At 40.6% G+C, this 17,842-nt stretch overlaps 1 protein-coding gene across 1 annotated transcript; it reads left to right on the top strand.

The window, feature by feature from the left end:
• Positions 1 to 493: 493 nt before the first annotated feature.
• On the top strand, positions 494 to 16,692 carry LOC122154743 (interleukin 18 receptor accessory protein). Its single transcript, XM_042806182.1, is given in 11 exon segments — positions 494 to 633; positions 2,569 to 2,696; positions 3,800 to 4,067; positions 4,163 to 4,337; positions 5,681 to 5,855; positions 8,097 to 8,165; positions 8,424 to 8,559; positions 10,277 to 10,431; positions 11,325 to 11,462; positions 15,331 to 15,501; positions 16,151 to 16,692. Coding segments are annotated over 11 exon segments (1,929 nt in total). The 3' UTR covers positions 16,525 to 16,692.
• Positions 16,693 to 17,842: the final 1,150 nt, after the last annotated feature.

The following is a 17,842-nucleotide window of genomic DNA, read 5'->3' as shown; positions in this document are numbered from 1 at the left end:
CAAGTTTTCAAGGTGCTCTAATAACAGTATTATCAGTTAGCAACAAATTTGGCAGTGATGTATGTTCCCATGATTAGCGAATGACAACAGAAAGCTACATGTATTTCTACCCAAAGCTATAACATTCATTAGTTAACCCTCTTTTTCACACTTATGACTCATTCGTGGTGACCATTTGAACTTGAAGGGGACATTGTTAGCATGGCAGTAAACTGAAGAGCAGAATGATTATACATCCCTGGCATTATTAAATACTTTGTGAATGGTCAGTTGGTGTGGTTTCACTACATGTAGCCTGTGTGTCCCTGATTACAGACAAACGGGCAGACGGGAAGTAAACAGCACTATTTATCTTGTGCCAGGTCAGGCACTCCTCCGACAGCTTCTGATGGCTTAACAGATTGAATGAGTCACCAGAAAGGACCAGAGCATCACAGGAGAGGGGCTTGACCATTTGTCTGGGATCAAGGGAGTAGGGAGGACAAAGAAGTAAATGAGACCTTCCCCTTTTGACAACAGTGACCCATTACATCAGCTCACCTGCTCAAGGGTCTACAGCACTGAATCACCCACAAGGCCCTTGAGTCTTGCTTGGTACTGGCATGAGTATACCTGTGCTACGTGGGCTGTTGGGTGACATAAGTCAAAACATCATTCTTTGTCTTATACATTATTCACAGGGCTAGAGATGCAGCCCTAATGAATGCCTTGAGAGAGGTCTTTACAACTGTCATAAACCCAGATTCAAGAGTTGGGATCCACTGATCCTTTTGCAATTGGTAAGACAGTCTGCTTAAAGCTTAGGTGGACTTTTGCCCAGTGCTGGTAGGAAACTGCCTCTTTATTCAGACATACACATTGGCTTGGAGTTTCAAGACGTTTTTGAAAGTTGTATGGGGAAATTACAGTTGGCAGCAGCCAATCTGTAACAAAGCACCAATATGGGTTAAGACAAATGAGTTAACCTACTCCATGTGACCTCTGAATGTAAAAATAGGTAATTCCATTTACTTGCAAGGAATAGAGCCGTGCTGAAGAGAACGGTGACTAAAATGCTCCTCTCCACACAGAAAAGCTGCCTGAAAAAGTGCAGAGTGGGAGTTCTCTTCCCCTCTCTTGCTAGCTCAGTGTGCACAAGATGCTCTCTTGCTGCCTGCCTGTATGAGTCCTGTCTGATTTGCATGAAGTGCCAACAGAGTAGGGACTAGCCTTTGCCAGACCTTTTCTTTTTTTTCTCTTGGGCTGACTCAGTGCCTGTCTGGCAGCTGTGCAAATGCAGAGTCACTCTGGGCAAAGGAGCAAAATAAAAATCTCCTTAAGTCTCAGTTACATAATGTGAACATCAGCAAAGAACATGGTCTTTACTCACTGAGATCCTGAATCAGGCACTCCTGATACGTCAATTGCAGGCGTGGGATATGTTCTTACTAAATACGCAAATTAAGCCATGGCTGTTGAATATCCATCCTTGACAGCCTGCCTTCCCTCTAGCCCTGTGGCTGAGAAGGCTGTGAGACACAGATCAAACCTTTTAGTAGGAAAGGCAAAACACTTCATACGATAGGGTTTAGGGTTTCGCCTTGGACAGGATGCTGTAATATAGGGGTCTGGGTGCAGCTGAGGGCTTTGTGGGCCTGTTCCCAAATCCCCTGGGTGTTCCTGGTCTCAGCTGACAGGTGGCACACCAGAGATGATATCTTCTGATGGTGCGGATGCCACCCTGTTCAGCCGATCGCTGCTAGGGTCATTGAAGCAGCACAGCCCAGCACTGTGGTGCAGAAGTGAGGCCTGATGCTGCACATGCAGTTAAGTCACAGAGGAGAAGGAGGGTTTTCCAGATTGCTCTGCTGACTCTAATGAGCATTTTAGGATACGTTTGGTTTAGCTGGTAATAAACACAATAGGAGCATGCCTCTTGGGTGAGAGAGTTAGAACCAAAGACTTGGTGTCCACACAGTACATGCTTTAAGGGTTTTACTTCTGCATAGTTCTACAGTCCCATGGACTCAATGATATTTGCATCTGCAGCACTTCTTCAGATTTGGTTAAATCCCAAAGGAATCCAGTTTCCACACTCTGGGCCAGCTGGCCTTCCAGGTACGACAGAGCTCCATGGATTTTGGTGACAGTTATATCTTTCTCAGTCTATTGCTGATAGTTGTCATTAGCTAAAGGTTGATTTTTTTATTTGGTATCTTATCTCTCATCTTAGAGAACAGGTTTGTCTTCTAACAGCAACAGCTGCTGAAAGACCTGCATTTCCACTCCAGATGTGGAGATCTGCATTTCTGTAGGTATAACTTGGAAATCCATCCGTTAGCAACTCTACACAAGATGTATTTAAAGAGACTGTTGGATATTCTTGACTATCATCTGTCCTGCACTTGTGTGAAATAGTATGAGCAGGAAGAGTCCTGCAACCCCCATTTTTAAAAAGCACACTATCTAGGATATACTGTCTGCTAAGTTTTACAGAGCTATATTATAAAGTATGTAATTGCCTATCTATCTTATTGGAGTATTACTTGCAAAAAAAAAAAAAAATCTGTTTTTCTCTTTTACAGAAAGCAAGATGATTCTTAAACAGAATGTCTTAGAATATCAACCAAAACTGATAAAGAAAATCATGCTCACTTTGTGGTGGATTATAGTGTTGTTTATCAGTGGAGCAGAAGTTACAGAGATTAACTTGCTAGGTAAGAGCCTCCTTCGGTGAGGTTTGGTGTTCTTGGTGCTTTCTGACAGCTGGGAGAAGTGGATCTGCATTTTGCCATGCCTTCATGAGTTTTTCCTGCACCTGTTAATGCTTGTGTCAGGCAAACAGCTGTTTCTAGCCTTTCTGCAAACTTTTTAAGTTTTGGTAATACAGTTTACCCTAAATATGATTCAAAATTCAGTTCCCTAATGAAAAGAAAAGGAGAATTTCTGAGAACCGAATGGAGCAAATTAATTGCTTCTGTGACTCCTTGAAGTCTCTAGCAGCTGGCCCAAGCCTGTTGTGGGGGGAGAAGGAAGAGAAAGGCAGGGTGAGACATATATCAAAGTCTTCTACCCACACAATCTATCTGAAGGAGCTTGATCCATCTCAGCTCACAGAGAGAAACTGAAACTGTGAAGAGTCTCCCAGGTGGACAGGCAAGGAACCGAAGATTTCATGCCCTCCCTTCTGCTGAAGTGAAATCCTGCCATACTTTCAAGGATTACCACATCCGGACTGGCAGGAGGGGTTATGCAGCAAGGTCGGTCAGCCTTTAGAGAATCTGGGGCTAGGATGGGTGACCACAGCTTTCAGAATCCAAAATGGTGTTTAATTTTAGTGTCAGTAACCGAAACGTAAGAGAGTAAAGATTTGAAAGCAGTGAGACAATAACACTGGTCAATCTTACCCTAAGTAGGGAGTGGGGTGGGCAGGCTCTGCTTCTGTAGGTCTCTTCTCCATTAATATGAAGAAAGCTAGAAGAGTTGCATCTGCTTTTCTGTGGAGTTGGGTTTTAACAGGTTAGCACCCATGTAAGAATCTTCAGTTCACTAAAAATCTTAAGCTATTTTCACACTATGCTTTTGAAAAAGGCCTAATAAACCTTTGGAAACCTTTGAATAAACTTTTGAGAACAATGGCAAATTCCGTGTTTAAGGAAATCTATTAGCCCAGCATCTGGTCACATAAAAAAAAATAATTAACACAAAGAAAGGTAAAGTTATATTTTTGTAGTATTCCTAACTATTTTTTTTTTTTTTTAATCATGGTGGCTGTGTGTTCTTTCAGGTGGTATTGATATCTTATTGTCCTGTTTTTCAGGATGTTCCCATGCTGAACCTCAAATATGGTATCGTGCAATTAGTGATGAGGAGTTTGTTTTACAATGTGCTTTACCAGATAGAGATGCTACCCACATTTATAAGAACTCACTTCTAAAACAGCATAAGGTGAAATGGTTCTGGTGTCAGACAGATAAAGAGCCACTGAAGGCTGTCAAGGAAAGCTCTAATCTTGCTCTCCAAGGGGATGCACTTTGGTTTAAACCAGTAAGGGACAGTGCTTCTGGAGTGTACATCTGTATGATACGGTATGTAATGGACTAAAAGTCTTATGTTTCTATACAAGAATTAATTGTTTTGTTTCATGTATTAAATGTTTAAGTTCTTTTCCTGCATCACCCAGGGAAAAAATCCCATGTCTCAAAATTGTTTTGGAGGTTCAAACAAAGAAGATGGCAAAATGTTCAGGTTATGACACAAATACCCCATACCTTCTAGCTGGCAGCGGGAATTCAATAACTTGTCCTGGGACAAAATGCTACAGCCATATAAAGAAGGCAGATGTAAAATGGTACAAGGTAAGAGTCACTCTCTTGAGCATTCAAAAAAGGTCACTGGAGGTATAGACTTAGGTCTAGTCAATGCTCATGTGCCGTAGGTTCTTGAAATTTTCTTTAGCAGACAATGCAGTCTGAGAAATTCAACCCCAAGTTGACTCTTCAATCGCTATATATCAAGTCTGTAAGTAAGAGTTTTGAAGAATTTTGCCACACCCAAAATATTATTCCATGAGGTGGAAGCCTAGAACTGTTTTCTCTTCTGCTAAGAAACTGAAGTAATTGAGAATCAAAATAGGTTCTTTACAAAACTGACATATGATTGAAATTTAAAATTTTAAGTTTTGCTTTGACCTTTTAAATTATGAAAATATCAAATATACCAAAGAAAAAAGTGGCTTTGTTAGAAAAAAAATTCTTTTAAGATTAATGTTTCAAGTTGTTCTTTTCAAGACCACTGTTTTTATTGAATCACTATTCTGTTAAAGCATTATTGACTTACTCTTTTTCAAATAACCACTAAAATACTTGCAAGCTAAAATTTATTCCTACTGTGTTTGTAAGAATGGTATTATGCCATCTAAACCTTTATAAATGAGCAAATGAAAATGACTGAAATTCAATTGTGCATTTTATTGCCTGGTATGATTTACATTATTTATTTTATCAAGTAGAATGATGATCTAGTCAAAGTTAATCTTCATTTACTTTCAGACTTTAAATGAAGTCTATCTTTACCCATATCTTGATCTGAAGCACATTGGATTTAAGGGGATTCTTTCCATTTTACGTCAGTGGATTTTTTTTCAGGAATTTGATTTAAGGAAAATTTGTAGTGGTCTTTCTTAGAGAATATGAATACACTAAACTGAAAAATAGGGCTGCTTTTAAAAAATTAGTTGGTTTTCATCCTTTTAAAAGTAGCAGGAGTGTTGTCAATCTCAGCCAATTCAAACCCATTATTTACCTCTCATAAAAGAACATGAAAATGTTTTCAAAATAATTTATTTACAAAATAAAAAATACCCAGTTGATCAAAAAAGTGATCCTTTTTGTTGCTCTTTAGTAATAGGGGTTTAATTTAGATTAGGTTCATGATTCCACATTTCTCTCAGCAACCGTGAATTTTCAATATTGTTTTTAAAAAGACAATGGTATTCACATATTATAGACCAAAGTTTTATAATATAACTGACAAATGCCCTCAGACTCCTAATAAATCTTTTTTTGGGCTTCAGTGCAAAAAATTTGGCTTAGCTCTACTGACATGGTAATCCTATCCAAATATCTTAAAATATAATTTAATAACAGCAACAACAATAAAAAAGGACTTCTAGTTCCTTTATATTATTTTCTTTTGTTAGGATGGTCATCAGATAAAACATAGGAAAAGCAGACAAAGCTTAAAGCTTAAGCATAATGAAATCTACTTGAATCCAACCTATTACCAAGATGCTGGAATATATGTGTGTGATTACACTCTATATGATAACACTACGAAGTGGACAATGAGAACAACAGTAACAGTGGAAGTCATTGGTGAGTAATACAATAACTCAGAATAAAATAGCTGAAGTACGTTTTCTCTATTCTTTCCTATCCTATTCATGTCTTTTGTTCAGCCGCTTGTTCTGAAAAACCCATAAACTGAATTAGCTACATGATTATTAAAATCCCCTTCCAAGTATTCTGAGGACATCTTGGGACATTAACTAGAACCTTCAATGTTCAGTAATAACATGTAGCACACAATCCCATAATTTTCAAGATCTAATTCCACCTTGGATTTATTATAGTTCCTATGAGTGTGGATCAAATCTACAAAAGGATTTAGATCTTTTGATCTGGGAGTAGAATTCATGAAACTCCAACTGATGCCAATATTCTGCATGTACTGTATGGATAGCGTTAGGAGCATATTCGCATACTAGGAGGAAGGAGTGCAAATCCTGCATGGGAAATTTGGGCAAAAGCAGTGTATCTCAATCTTACCTCTGTCCCTGAAGTAGAGGCTTATGTGAAGGTAGGAGTTAGCTAAAATTTATTCCTTGTGGCATGGATGGGACCTTCACGGTTTTCACTTGACAACGATGAGGAAGGTGATGTGAGTGGGATCACTGCCCATCTTCCACACAACAGCAGAGGAAACGGGAGACCTGTGAGTAGTCTAACTAACAAACAAGGCATTTGTTGCTGCATGTGCTGTTTGGGGGAAAGCATCACTGCCCGCATGACTTGTTCTTTTAGACTTCGTATGGATTACTGAATGCATGTGGCCAGCACTCTACAGCACAGTGATATGGCACGGCCTTATAACCTCCTTCAAATCACGGTGACCTTTTCCGTAATATTTACTGTCCTCTGCTGCCCTTTAGGCGAAGCCCAGATACTGCCTGGCAAAGTGCTGTTGGACAATGTCACCACTGTGCAAGCGAGCGTGCTAAACTCAGGATCAGGAACGAGGGAGACTGTTTAGTTTGCTAAAAGAGAGATGTGGTCATGCTTTTCTCCAGCTATCTGTGGTTGAGTGCTATAAGACACTCTCGCCAGACGCTCCAGTCACGCCAGTCAATCACAGGTCCCAGAGGAAGGCATAGCTACATCTATTCTATATCCTGAGCTGGATGGACCCACTATAGCTGTTTCTGTATGACAACAGCATAGGACCTGTTCTCACCATCTTGGTGGAAAGTGGGCCACTCTGTGGAAGGGAGATTTAGGGAGTGAAATAAAAGTGTCAGGTGATGCAACCTGGTTCTGTGGTCCAGTGAGCACAGCACTCCTCTGAAATAGCTGGTTCATTTTTTGCAGATGTTTGATGCATTTGGTACTAAGAAGTCGTGGAAAAAATATATACACCCCATCAGGACAGGGCCTGCAAACCAAATCTCCACCAACTTTTGGAACCTCTATATGCTGGGTTACAACGTCTGGTGCTCTTTCACTCTTCTCTCTGGCTGCAGTCTCACAATATTTTCCAAGCAGCCATGGGCTAGTTCTGCTTTTATCCTGATCTGGCTGAACCTGAGCTAACACACTGTGTGGCTCAGCTTGTTTCCCTCACTTCACGGGACAGTCAGAAAAACACTTGAAAGGTTCCATATGCATATATACTCTCCCTGAATCTTGCATACATTTCTCTGCTGTGGCATTTTTTTTTTTTTTTTTTTTTTTTTTAAAAATGAAGTGTCATGTGGCACCATTTCCTGCAGTATGGGGCTTTCCTAGAATATCAAATCTGTGGGTGTTAGCCCCTTCAGGCTGTTTTCCGGAGCCTGGGTAATAGCTTAGTAGATTGTGCGAACTGTGGGTGTCATTATCTGTGCCCTTTGTCAGCCCTTGCTTTGCTAAATTTTCATGCAAGTTCCTGTGCTTGTGAATGAAGTGTGTGTGCTGTATGTGTGCTTACTGGGCATGGAATGGGGCTTGACAGGGAACTGGTATGAGGACTGAGTCCTTCAGGAGGTTTTACAAGGCGGGGCCCTAATTTTTGAATCCTAAATAACCTTAAGTGCAGGATAGATGCTGAGCTCCTCAGCTCATGTAAGATGGCAATGCCTCAGAGTAACTGAGATAGTAGATCTTTAAGTAGCTACATAAGTTTTGTGGTCAGAACTCCCTTATCTGCATTCTCAGGCACCTCAAAAACTGTAAATCACCCTCTTGGAATTAGGTGTCTAAATTCCACCTAATTTGAGAAAGAAAATGCTGTAATATATTTTCTCTGGTCTGCACTGATGATAGCATTATAGTTATTAACCATATTCCTATTAATTGCAGCAAAAAACACTATCCATCCACCAAACTTCTTGTATCCCAGTGGTGTGGTGATCCTCGAAGCAGAGCTTGGTAAGTTTTGATTCCTTATCTGAAAGTGAAAGAAAATGTTTAAATGAGGTATTGATAGGTAATGGTAGATCTTGATAAAGCAAACCAGCTTTGCTCTCTAGGAGTATGAGAATTTTATATAAAATGTAGGTTTTTTCTTGATATATATCTTTGTGGATATTAAAGGAAGCATCATGTATTATGCAGATCCCAGGCTATTTAAGAGAAAATTATTCTGGTGACCTCCATGCATAGTTCTCCTGTGCTAATTTGTTCCAGGAAAGCCACTTGAATTGGAATGTCATGTACAGTTTGGGTTTGAAAGAGTTTCTCATATGAGGGTAACATGGAAAAGAAACAGCAAAGAAAAAATAAATGAGAAATTGAATCAGGAAACAAGGTAAGAAGAAACCCAGTAGTCTGATTGCTACTAGAGTCAGCAACTGTAAAAACTCCTTCTGCAACAGCTTTATTGAATATATTTTACTGAAAGAAACTCAGAAGGCTCTATTCTTAAACATATTAATATGTATGACCATGGGCATGTGACAGGTACGTGCACTTCACCTACAGAAGCATATATTGATGGCCATAAAGTCAGAAACTCAAACTTTCTGTGGAATCTTAACTCTTCTTCCCAAAGCTTTAGCTCACGGACAGTGTCAACATGAATGGTGCTTGGTTGCCTGTGCCTGCTCCAGCTGTTTTTGAAGTGTTGCCTCTGTTGTGCCTTGCAAGGAACTCACACAATCTGTCTTTGGAAGCTGTCTCTGAGTGGGGAATAAACCAGATCAGTAAAACAGTATTGCGGACACTGAAAGGAATTTGGGTGCCTCAGATGCTGGGATATGTTCATTGAGACAGTGTGAGGAACTGCATCTCTGAATTTCAAGATACTGAATTTCAAGAGTCTTCTCCAGCAAGAATTAAGCAGACTCTACAGAGAAGCAGCATGTGGGGGAAAGGTTTCCTGTGACTTGAGAACAACCCAAATAGTCACCACCCTTCCCTCTCCTTCCTGTACTTCCTTGTCTCATTCACTTATGCAGTGACCAAATTGGGGAAGGAACATAGTGGAGGCAACATGGGCAAGTGGGTCTTTTACTACACAGCCCTGAGTCATCTTCGTGGGATGTACATTGGGGGAAGAAAAAGTCCTGCTGTCACTGCTAAAATCAAGTTCTTAATAGGAGTCATATGGGAAAAAAACCTAACAAATGATGGTATCATACACACACGTGCACACACTCACTCATGAGGTATATTAGAAGTTGGATTTTCCTGACTTTTGAATGTTTAGCTTTGCAATGTTCTTCTTACCAACTTTTTAGCTTTTTGCATGCATACAATTTATGTTTGCTTATTTTTTAAAAACTCAAAGGAATAAAACATTCCAAACAGACTTTTGGTACAGGTTGAATCCTTGCCTGTGCTCATGCCTGTGTATCTTGAATTAGCAGAGTCAGGGCCATGGAAGGCTGTCATGATGTGAGGTGCCTTCAGGACCACCCAGCGAAGCCTGTACTTGTGAATTTCAAAGAGAAATGCTAAGTCTCAGAAACCCAGCGTATTCTCAAGTGGTTGCAGACACAGATCTGTTCCCCACCCTTGCTCAGCCCCGAAGGGATTCCTCTGTTACCTCTTGATTTCCTATACATCTGTCCCTTATATCTGTCTTATTCTGTTTGCCTATCCTATCCTTGAGCTTTTTCCCCCTGTGCAATAGGCTGTACTTCTCAGTCTTCTTGCCCAGCTAGTCCTGTCTAGGGCTCCTTTTTGAAGTTTCATTTCCCTCCGTTTCCCTTGGGGAATTTTTTGCATTTTAGAGAAAAACAAATAATTTCTAGAAGTCAAAGGGGGCCTATATATTTAAAACTAGGCAAGTGCTTAAGTATTTTGCTGGGTGGATGAATTAAGAAAAAACCTTTCAGTCTACAGATCTTTGATACTAGTATTTTCTTACAGTGTAAAAAACAAATGGAAGTTCCAAACCAGAATATTGCATTGCTGTTAAAAATTCAAGCTGAATGTTAAGAAGTTGCAAGCTTCTCTTTCTTTGTATTTAAGACATTTGGGGATTGTGCTAATGAACAGCAAAGGTATTACACAAATATGTGTATTTTTCTCTTTAGGATTTATCCAAAAGGTTTAAAGGGGCACACAATTCTTCATGTTGCAAAACTGGAAGAAGTTACTGAAAGGGACCTCAGAAGCAACTTCACATGCTTTGCTGAGAATTCGGTGGGGAATGCCACTGCTGTGATCCAGCTAAAAAGGAAGCAGAAAGGTAAGACTATCGATGGATTACTATTTCCCCTTGAAGACACATTTTTATTTACTCATTGCTGCAAATTCATTCCCCATTGAGACTGGCTTTTTAGCCCTCTGCAGAAGTTTCTTGAAGCTGGATGGGAAAAGTTTGATTTGTCAGATGTCTAGAAAGGTACATTATTCTGAGGACTACTCAGAAGGACGGGGGTATCTGGGGACTTACTACAGGCAGGTGGGCCAAGTGGAAGCTGGAGAGTAACTGGGAGAAAGAAGAGGAGAGTATCATCTCTGAACATTAATAGTCAGTCTACTAAACTGAAGCAGTGTGGCTTCTGAAAGCAATAGTATTCCTTGATTTTCATAGGACATTTCTGTTTGTTTCCCTGGTCCTTAGCATGCACGTTTCTGAGAAGTTACCATAGCTGATATGAATGTGGCAGCCTTTCAAGCAAAGGCCCAAACCAGGATCAGTGTGGAAATTAAACCATTAAACCATAGTTCACAGTGGAGATTCGTCACTGGAGTGGCACAGGAAGTCTCCAGCAGGGCACGGTGTGCAGCTCTGTGTGTTCTGATGTGACTTTTTCATCTCAAGCAATGACTACTGAGTGTGCCACAGACTCGGCCCTGCTGAGTGTACCGCAGACCATTTTCTCTGTGCCTTCCATCACAGATTGGCTTTTCATACCATCAAGGACATACCATTCAAAAAAGGTCCCTGATGGTAGACTGAAGCTCCTATGTTAAGGCTTACAGCTAAATGAATTCCTGACTTCCCTAAAGTTTGCCAGTGGAGCCAGAATGAAGACTGTGAGATGGTTTGCCCCCATTTCTGGACTGAGTTTTTCATTTAAGTGTCAACATTATTTTGGAAAGCCTGAGTCATGATAGACCCTTTTCTTTCTACAGTGTTTCTCTTATACATACTATGCAGTGCCATTTCTACTCTGTTTGCATTCCTTTTGTGCATTGCCTTTATTTACCAGCACTGGATTGAAATAGTGCTGATGTACCGAAGCTATCTGGTTCACAACGAAACTACAGGAGGTAAGAAACATTGTATAATATTATTTTTCTCCAGTTTTTCTACTGCCTTTTGCCATGTGAGTTAATCTGGTCTGAATTAACTATTTCATTAAATTGTCTTAATGACCCTGTTCTCTTTGAGCTGATACAAAGGCTGTTAAAGCTACCAAGATGCTCAGTGGATTCAGATGGAAAAAGTCCAGACAGTGTGGAGGAAATATCTAACACCAACTGAAATGTCATAGTTAGCCTTTTACAAGATCCCTAATTTACCCATAGAAAATTAGAGTAGGAAGTTGAATTTTGGCAATCCCTTTGCAGGGAATAATAGAGCGTCTCCAACATTTTAACCTCATTCTCCCAAAGTGTTCAGCAGAACCTGTGAACAAGAATCAAATGTCCTTGCAGAACTAAGTGAAGGACTCCAGAGTCCGTTGTATTTTTCACTTAAAGCCAAATAATTTTTCAGAAGAATAAACAAAGGAGAGTAATAAGATGATATAGAGCACTTAGAAGTGTACATTTGGGAAATATTCATATTTCCTTTCTAAAACGTATGTTGACCATCTTGACATTCACATCAGAGTGATCAGCTTCTGACATTTCAGATCTTCATAGTGTCATCGTCCCATCATCTCAGCTAAAATGGGCCTCCAACATAGGCAGTATAAAAATGTATCAGAAATGACTGTGCTTACTTCAAAGAATTTAACATATAATTTTCTTACATGGCTTGAAAGAAATCTGATAGTATGTGCCCAAGGAAATTTTTCTAAAAATCCTTGAATATTGATGCAGCTTGAGATATATGTGTCTGAGTCTGCTTTTTTGTTTGCACGTGTATATGTAGATTATATATGAGTGTGAAATAACAGTATCTAGCTATCTATAAATACATATCCAATGAGACCATTAATTGCACTTTCGGAAAATATTTTTGTGAGCCCTAAAGCACCTGGCAAAAGCAATTTGGGAAATAACTCAAAATTTCCCCTCTATTTGGTAAGAAATTGATTTAAGAACCTCTGGAAAGTCCCCGTAGAGCTCACTGCATATGTCAGTAGGACAGAGACAGACCTGCCAAGATTCGTGCACTGAAGTTGGAGACACTGTTGGGTTCCACTGTGTCAGCCTCTGTCCCACTCTGACTCTAACGTACCGCATGTGCACAGCACCATGTGTAGGGGCATGGAGCGTGCAGACCAACTGTGCCTACCCCAATGGTTTTCTGCCTAAGGTGATTGGCCATAAAATGTGTTCTCACCTGCAAGATTATGTCCTTCTCACTTCACGTGGATGCGTATCAAGTCACCTGGGGTCTGAAAGGGCTTGCTCGTAGAGCAGCAAAGCTGCCGTTTCTTTCTTTCCATCATTTCTTCTCTCCCATCCCTTTGAACAGAATCAGAGAATTGCAGAATCTCACAAGGTTGGAAGGGACCCCTGGGAGCTGTGTGATCCCACCCCCTGCTCAAAGCAGAGCCAACCTAGGTCAGGTTGCTCAGGACCTTGTGCAGAGAGAATCCACAACCTCTCTGGACAATGTGCTCCAGTGTTTGACCAGTCTTAAAGTGCAGACTTTTTCACTAACACCTAATAAGGATTTCCCTTGTTGCAACTTGTGTCTGTTGCCTCCTCTCCTATTACTGTGCACATCAAAGAACAGTCTGTCGCCATCATCTCTGTACCCTCCCATTTGGTAGTTGAAGACAGCGATAAGGTCACCTTTTTTCTCAAGTCTCTCTAACCCTTGGGCTTCCTCTTTAGACAATTCAGATACATCTCTTAAAAATCTTGTCTTCTTCCACAAGAGAAAATAATAATGCAGAAGCTGTGATATTAACATTTATAGACCAGGGATGCAGTCACTTTGCTTTACTTGGCTATTTTTCATTTTCTGCCCTTTGGACATCTTAAATGTTTGTGCCAAAAGTTCCTCAGGGTGTAACTGCCCTTCTATACCGTTCTGGGAAAAAAAATAAATTCCTTGTGGTGCTTACCATGTATTTGCTTTCAACTTGCTATTGTAATAGTAAAATTATAAAGGAAAACTGTGATGCATTTATTACTGGTCACTGTCTAATAAAATTGCAGTGACCTCTGTGGGTGAAATGAGGAATGTCTGGCTTGTAGTGCAATTTATTATTTAAAAACTGTTTTCAAAGGAGCTTCAATTCAGGGTATAGATGAATTGAAGTTCAGCTAAACCAAACTAGTAACTCACTGCCCCGCCTTTGAGTCCCACACTAGTGTTGCGTGTCTGCTGTGGGTGATTCACTCTTGTGGGCCTAAATTGGCTCAACTTGGCAGAAAAATAACTCAGGAAAAGACAGTGAGTAGCTAGCAAAGTGAATCAGCTTCCTCTGTTACCACAAGAGCTTCAGCACCCGTAGAAGGCAGTGGTGGCAGCGTGTGGCCAGGAGCAGGGGGGAGGAGCGGAGAGGTAATGCGTGTTATCTAAACACATCCTTGGCCTCCAAACCTAATCTGCACACCTATGATTTGTTTTGGTGACATACTTTCTGCTGTGTGCCGGTTCTGAATATAGATGTTGACCCCCAGCTTGTGCATGTCATTAGTTTTCTGTGTGTATTTCCTTTGCTCCCTGGAATCCATATGGGATCTTCCAGATCCTGGGGGAACCTGATAGCACTAGTTCAGGTTTGTGATCCTAATCTTACATCTAGGGATGGAAATCAGGAGTTTAACACCGAGACACGGAGTGATACTCAACACCATTACTTAGGTGTGTGTGCTAGAAGTAGGTGTCTCAGTTCCCATGCAGTGAAGATGTAGTCAATGTGGTGGAATCTAGAGAGCTTTTCAGCTCGCCCTGCAGCACCACCCTGCAGTAGGACCCTGCGCTGAACATCTGAATTTCTGGTTTCTATTAAGTGTATTGACATATGACGCAACTCAGCTGATTGAACAAAGCTGTCTGATGTCATTTGGGCTGCCTGAGGATGTCTTGCCATTCCAAAAGATTTGAGTCTCCAATAGTCCCCACGTCAAATTTGGCACTCCCATCAACCTTAGGACACCTTAAATGGCATCAAGCAACTACACATGAGGAGCCGGACTGAGTCCACTGTGCTTTTTGCTTTCACCAGAAATTCCTTTTGTTTTCCTTCCTCCTCCCTCAATTGTAGTTCAGATTTTATTCAGCAAATAAATAAGATTTGCTTTTGCCTTGTAGCTAAGAATGGGCTTATCTCCGGTCATCGGTACCAGGGTGTTTCAAAGCTGAGATAATGTCTTTATATATTTTCATCTGCGCGCCACAAGCATATTCTTTTAATGAGACTGAAACAAAGTTCAGGAACTGGCCAGTACTCAACGTCTGAGCTGATACTTGGATCTGACTTTGGCTTTACTACTTACACCAGTTTCTCCGACTAGAAACATAATAGTGTATGAAAATAGCACATCTTTTGCAGGTGGCTAATATTTAAGAACATTGTTCCTTTAAAATTCACTATATTTTCAAAGTAGGATGTGCATTGATGAGTATTTTTGGAATCAGTGTTGGGGTAAATGAAAGAAAAGATTGGGAATCGTTCCCTACAACGTGGATTTTGCCTGAAAGGGGCCAGATCTTCCACTGGTGAAAACTGCACGTTTGTGAAAACGCAGATGGTTTAAACTTCCTTGCATGAGTCATCTACAGCTTACTCATTTGCTTTTGTAGTGTGTGTCTACAAAATTCACAAGAGAGTGAGGAGTAAGGGTTGTCTTTGGGTAACTGGATGGCTGTACTTCAAGAACAGGTGACAATTTTAGGTTTGTGTTGTGCCTGCTTAAATAGTTATAAATGGAAACTGAGCATTAAGAAAGAAGCTGAATGCTTCAGACTTGTTAATGTATAAAGTGTTACTTTTTTTTTTTTTTTTAGATGGCAAAGAATTTGATGCGTTTGTGTCTTATGCAAAACTAGACTCTTTTGAAAGTGACTCTACTTTAATTAGTGAGGAAAAATTTGCCCTGGAGCTTCTTCCAGATATTCTGGAAAATAAATACGGATACAAGCTATGCATTCTTGAAAGAGATATTCTTCCAGGAGGAGGTAAGGTCACTGTAGATGGCAGAAAATCTTCAGTTCTTTATAAATATTTTTTTTCTCTTTCAAAAAAAACCCCCATGCATCAGATCAGCAAATGGTATGTTTTAGTACTGGACTTTTTGCTCAAATCTCATTGTGTTTTGATATTTCGCATCTGGCCCCTGCACCTGAGGTATAAGCACGTTTGAGTGTGGTCTCTGGGAGATACTAGGCTGAGACAAAGTTTCTTGTCTAAGAAGTTCTTTGCGAACAGTCTCCATTCCCTGAAAAGAAGACCCCTAATATTTCAGTAGTTACTTTCTGAGCAACTTTATTCGGTGCTACCTGCAGTAATTAGAAAGCCCTCAGTACCTGTTCCTGGGAGAAACAAAGACAAGTCCAAATGTCCCTCGACACCCTGTTTGAGTAGCAACAAAGTGTGCTGAGGTCTCAGCTGTGCCCACCACCTCCTGAGCAGCAAGTTGTGTTTTCCAGGCTGCGTAAGAATGGCTGTGGTACCCTCTGATAGCAAACACATTTCTAGGGGTTATGTGATTGCTCAGCATCCGTATTTTTGGTTTTCCTTATTTCTGGGTTTTAGCTGTTGATAAAGGAACTGGTAAGATAAAAAGTCCATTATAGAACGCAGTAATAATTGCCATTTCTTCTCCAGCATACACAGATGAAGTTGTTACAGCTATTAAACAAAGTAGACGAGCAATAATTATTTTGAGCCCAGCCTACATCAGCGGACCAAGCATCTTTGAACTGCAGGCAGCTGTGAACTGTGCGTTGGAAGACAAAAAGATCAAACTGGTATTAATAAAGTTCCAGGCTTTCCAAGAGCCAGAGACTTTGCCTCCAGTAGTGAAGAAAGCTCTTCGGATTTTACCAGTTGTTACCTGGAAGTCTTCTATTTCTGCTGCTCCAAACAAGAAGTTCTGGAAATATATGCATTATCACATGCCAGTGAAAGCTACTAAGATGTTGGGAAACTGCAGCCCAAAGGCCTTTTTCCAAAGGTCATTCAGCCTAGTATATCGATAGCAGAAATTTTGCAGAGGGATTACAGCGGGCTCAGGAATGGTGACATGACTGTAAAAGACATTTGCTATACCAGCTGACCACTGTGGACTGTCACAGCACTCAGAAATAGCTCACTATAAAACCTTGAGAAGGACTGCAGTGTGACAGTGCTGCAGCCCCCACAGTAAAACCAAGTGTTAGAAACTGCACACAACTGTGAATGTGAGCTATCTTTCATAAACTATTATATTATTATTATTTTAATTATATTTATTATATTTTTTTTTGCTGTGATGTTGAGACATACATGTGAATGTTTTGTTCTTTGCACTGTATGTCTTCTGGAATATTTTTGTACTTGTTTTCTAGAAAAAGATTAAAAAAGGGAGATCCAGAGGAAGCTTGCAGTTTAATTTTCCTGTGCAGTCCAGTGGGGCAAATCTGAATTTTTTAAATGAGTTACCTTCTCCTGTGGGAGCACCAAGGAAGTACCATGAGAGACTGCTATGACTGGGTATGCTGAAGGGGTTGAGAAAAGAAGAAGTGCTGTGGCAGGGCTGATCCCAGGTATCTCCATCCTTCCTGCAATGGGAGGAAGCATTCCTACCAGTTGTGAAATATTTCACACTTGGAGACACTTGCACATTGCTGGTCCTGTCTTGGAGACACTTGCACGTTGCTGGTCCTGTCTGGTGCTGGTGACTCATGAGTCCCACCAAACCTGTTGGTATGATGGGTGTGTTGCAGGTGTAGACCAAAGTCCTGGTTATAACAACTAGTAGGTTGCCAGGGACTCTGAAGTCTTTTCCTTGCAGTCCTCTGGCTGCTAACTCTCCAGAGTTCGTATCCCTTACTCCCAAAGCATCTTGCAGACTGTGTGTGTATGACTGTAGCTAAGTGAAATGCAATGGTTAGTGTTGAGAAAACCTGAGTAAGAGAGTCACTGATCTGGTATTCTGCTGACTTGATTTGGCCTTCAAGTTAACAAATCTTTGTTTTATAAGGCTAACTGAATAGCTCATCTACTAGATGTTGTGGTGAAAAGGGACTTCAAGAAATACTGCTTTATCAGGACCAGTGTGCTGAAAAAAAGAACTCTTTTGCAAGCAGGCTGAGCATTATCTACTTAATTTTGTATTGTGTTCAAAGCCTTCAGTGGGAGGACTGGTGGTGGTGCTGTGGGGCAGAAGCAGAAGATAGCGCCTCATGTAGAAGCAGACCATCAAACAGCATCACTGGCTGTACCACAAAAAAATGTTGACACTGCAATTGCACCTGAATTGGGCACTGACTTCAGATCACAGTAAACTTTTGAAGCAAATTTCCCACTTGTCACCAC

Source organism: Tyto alba, unplaced genomic scaffold, assembly GCF_018691265.1.
Source record: "Tyto alba isolate M040663 unplaced genomic scaffold, T.alba_DEE_v4.0 Super-Scaffold_45, whole genome shotgun sequence".
In the NCBI taxonomy this organism is placed as follows: domain Eukaryota; kingdom Metazoa; phylum Chordata; class Aves; order Strigiformes; family Tytonidae; genus Tyto; species Tyto alba.
Note: the sequence above shows the minus strand (reverse complement) of the source record. Positions and strands in the feature narration are given on the sequence as shown.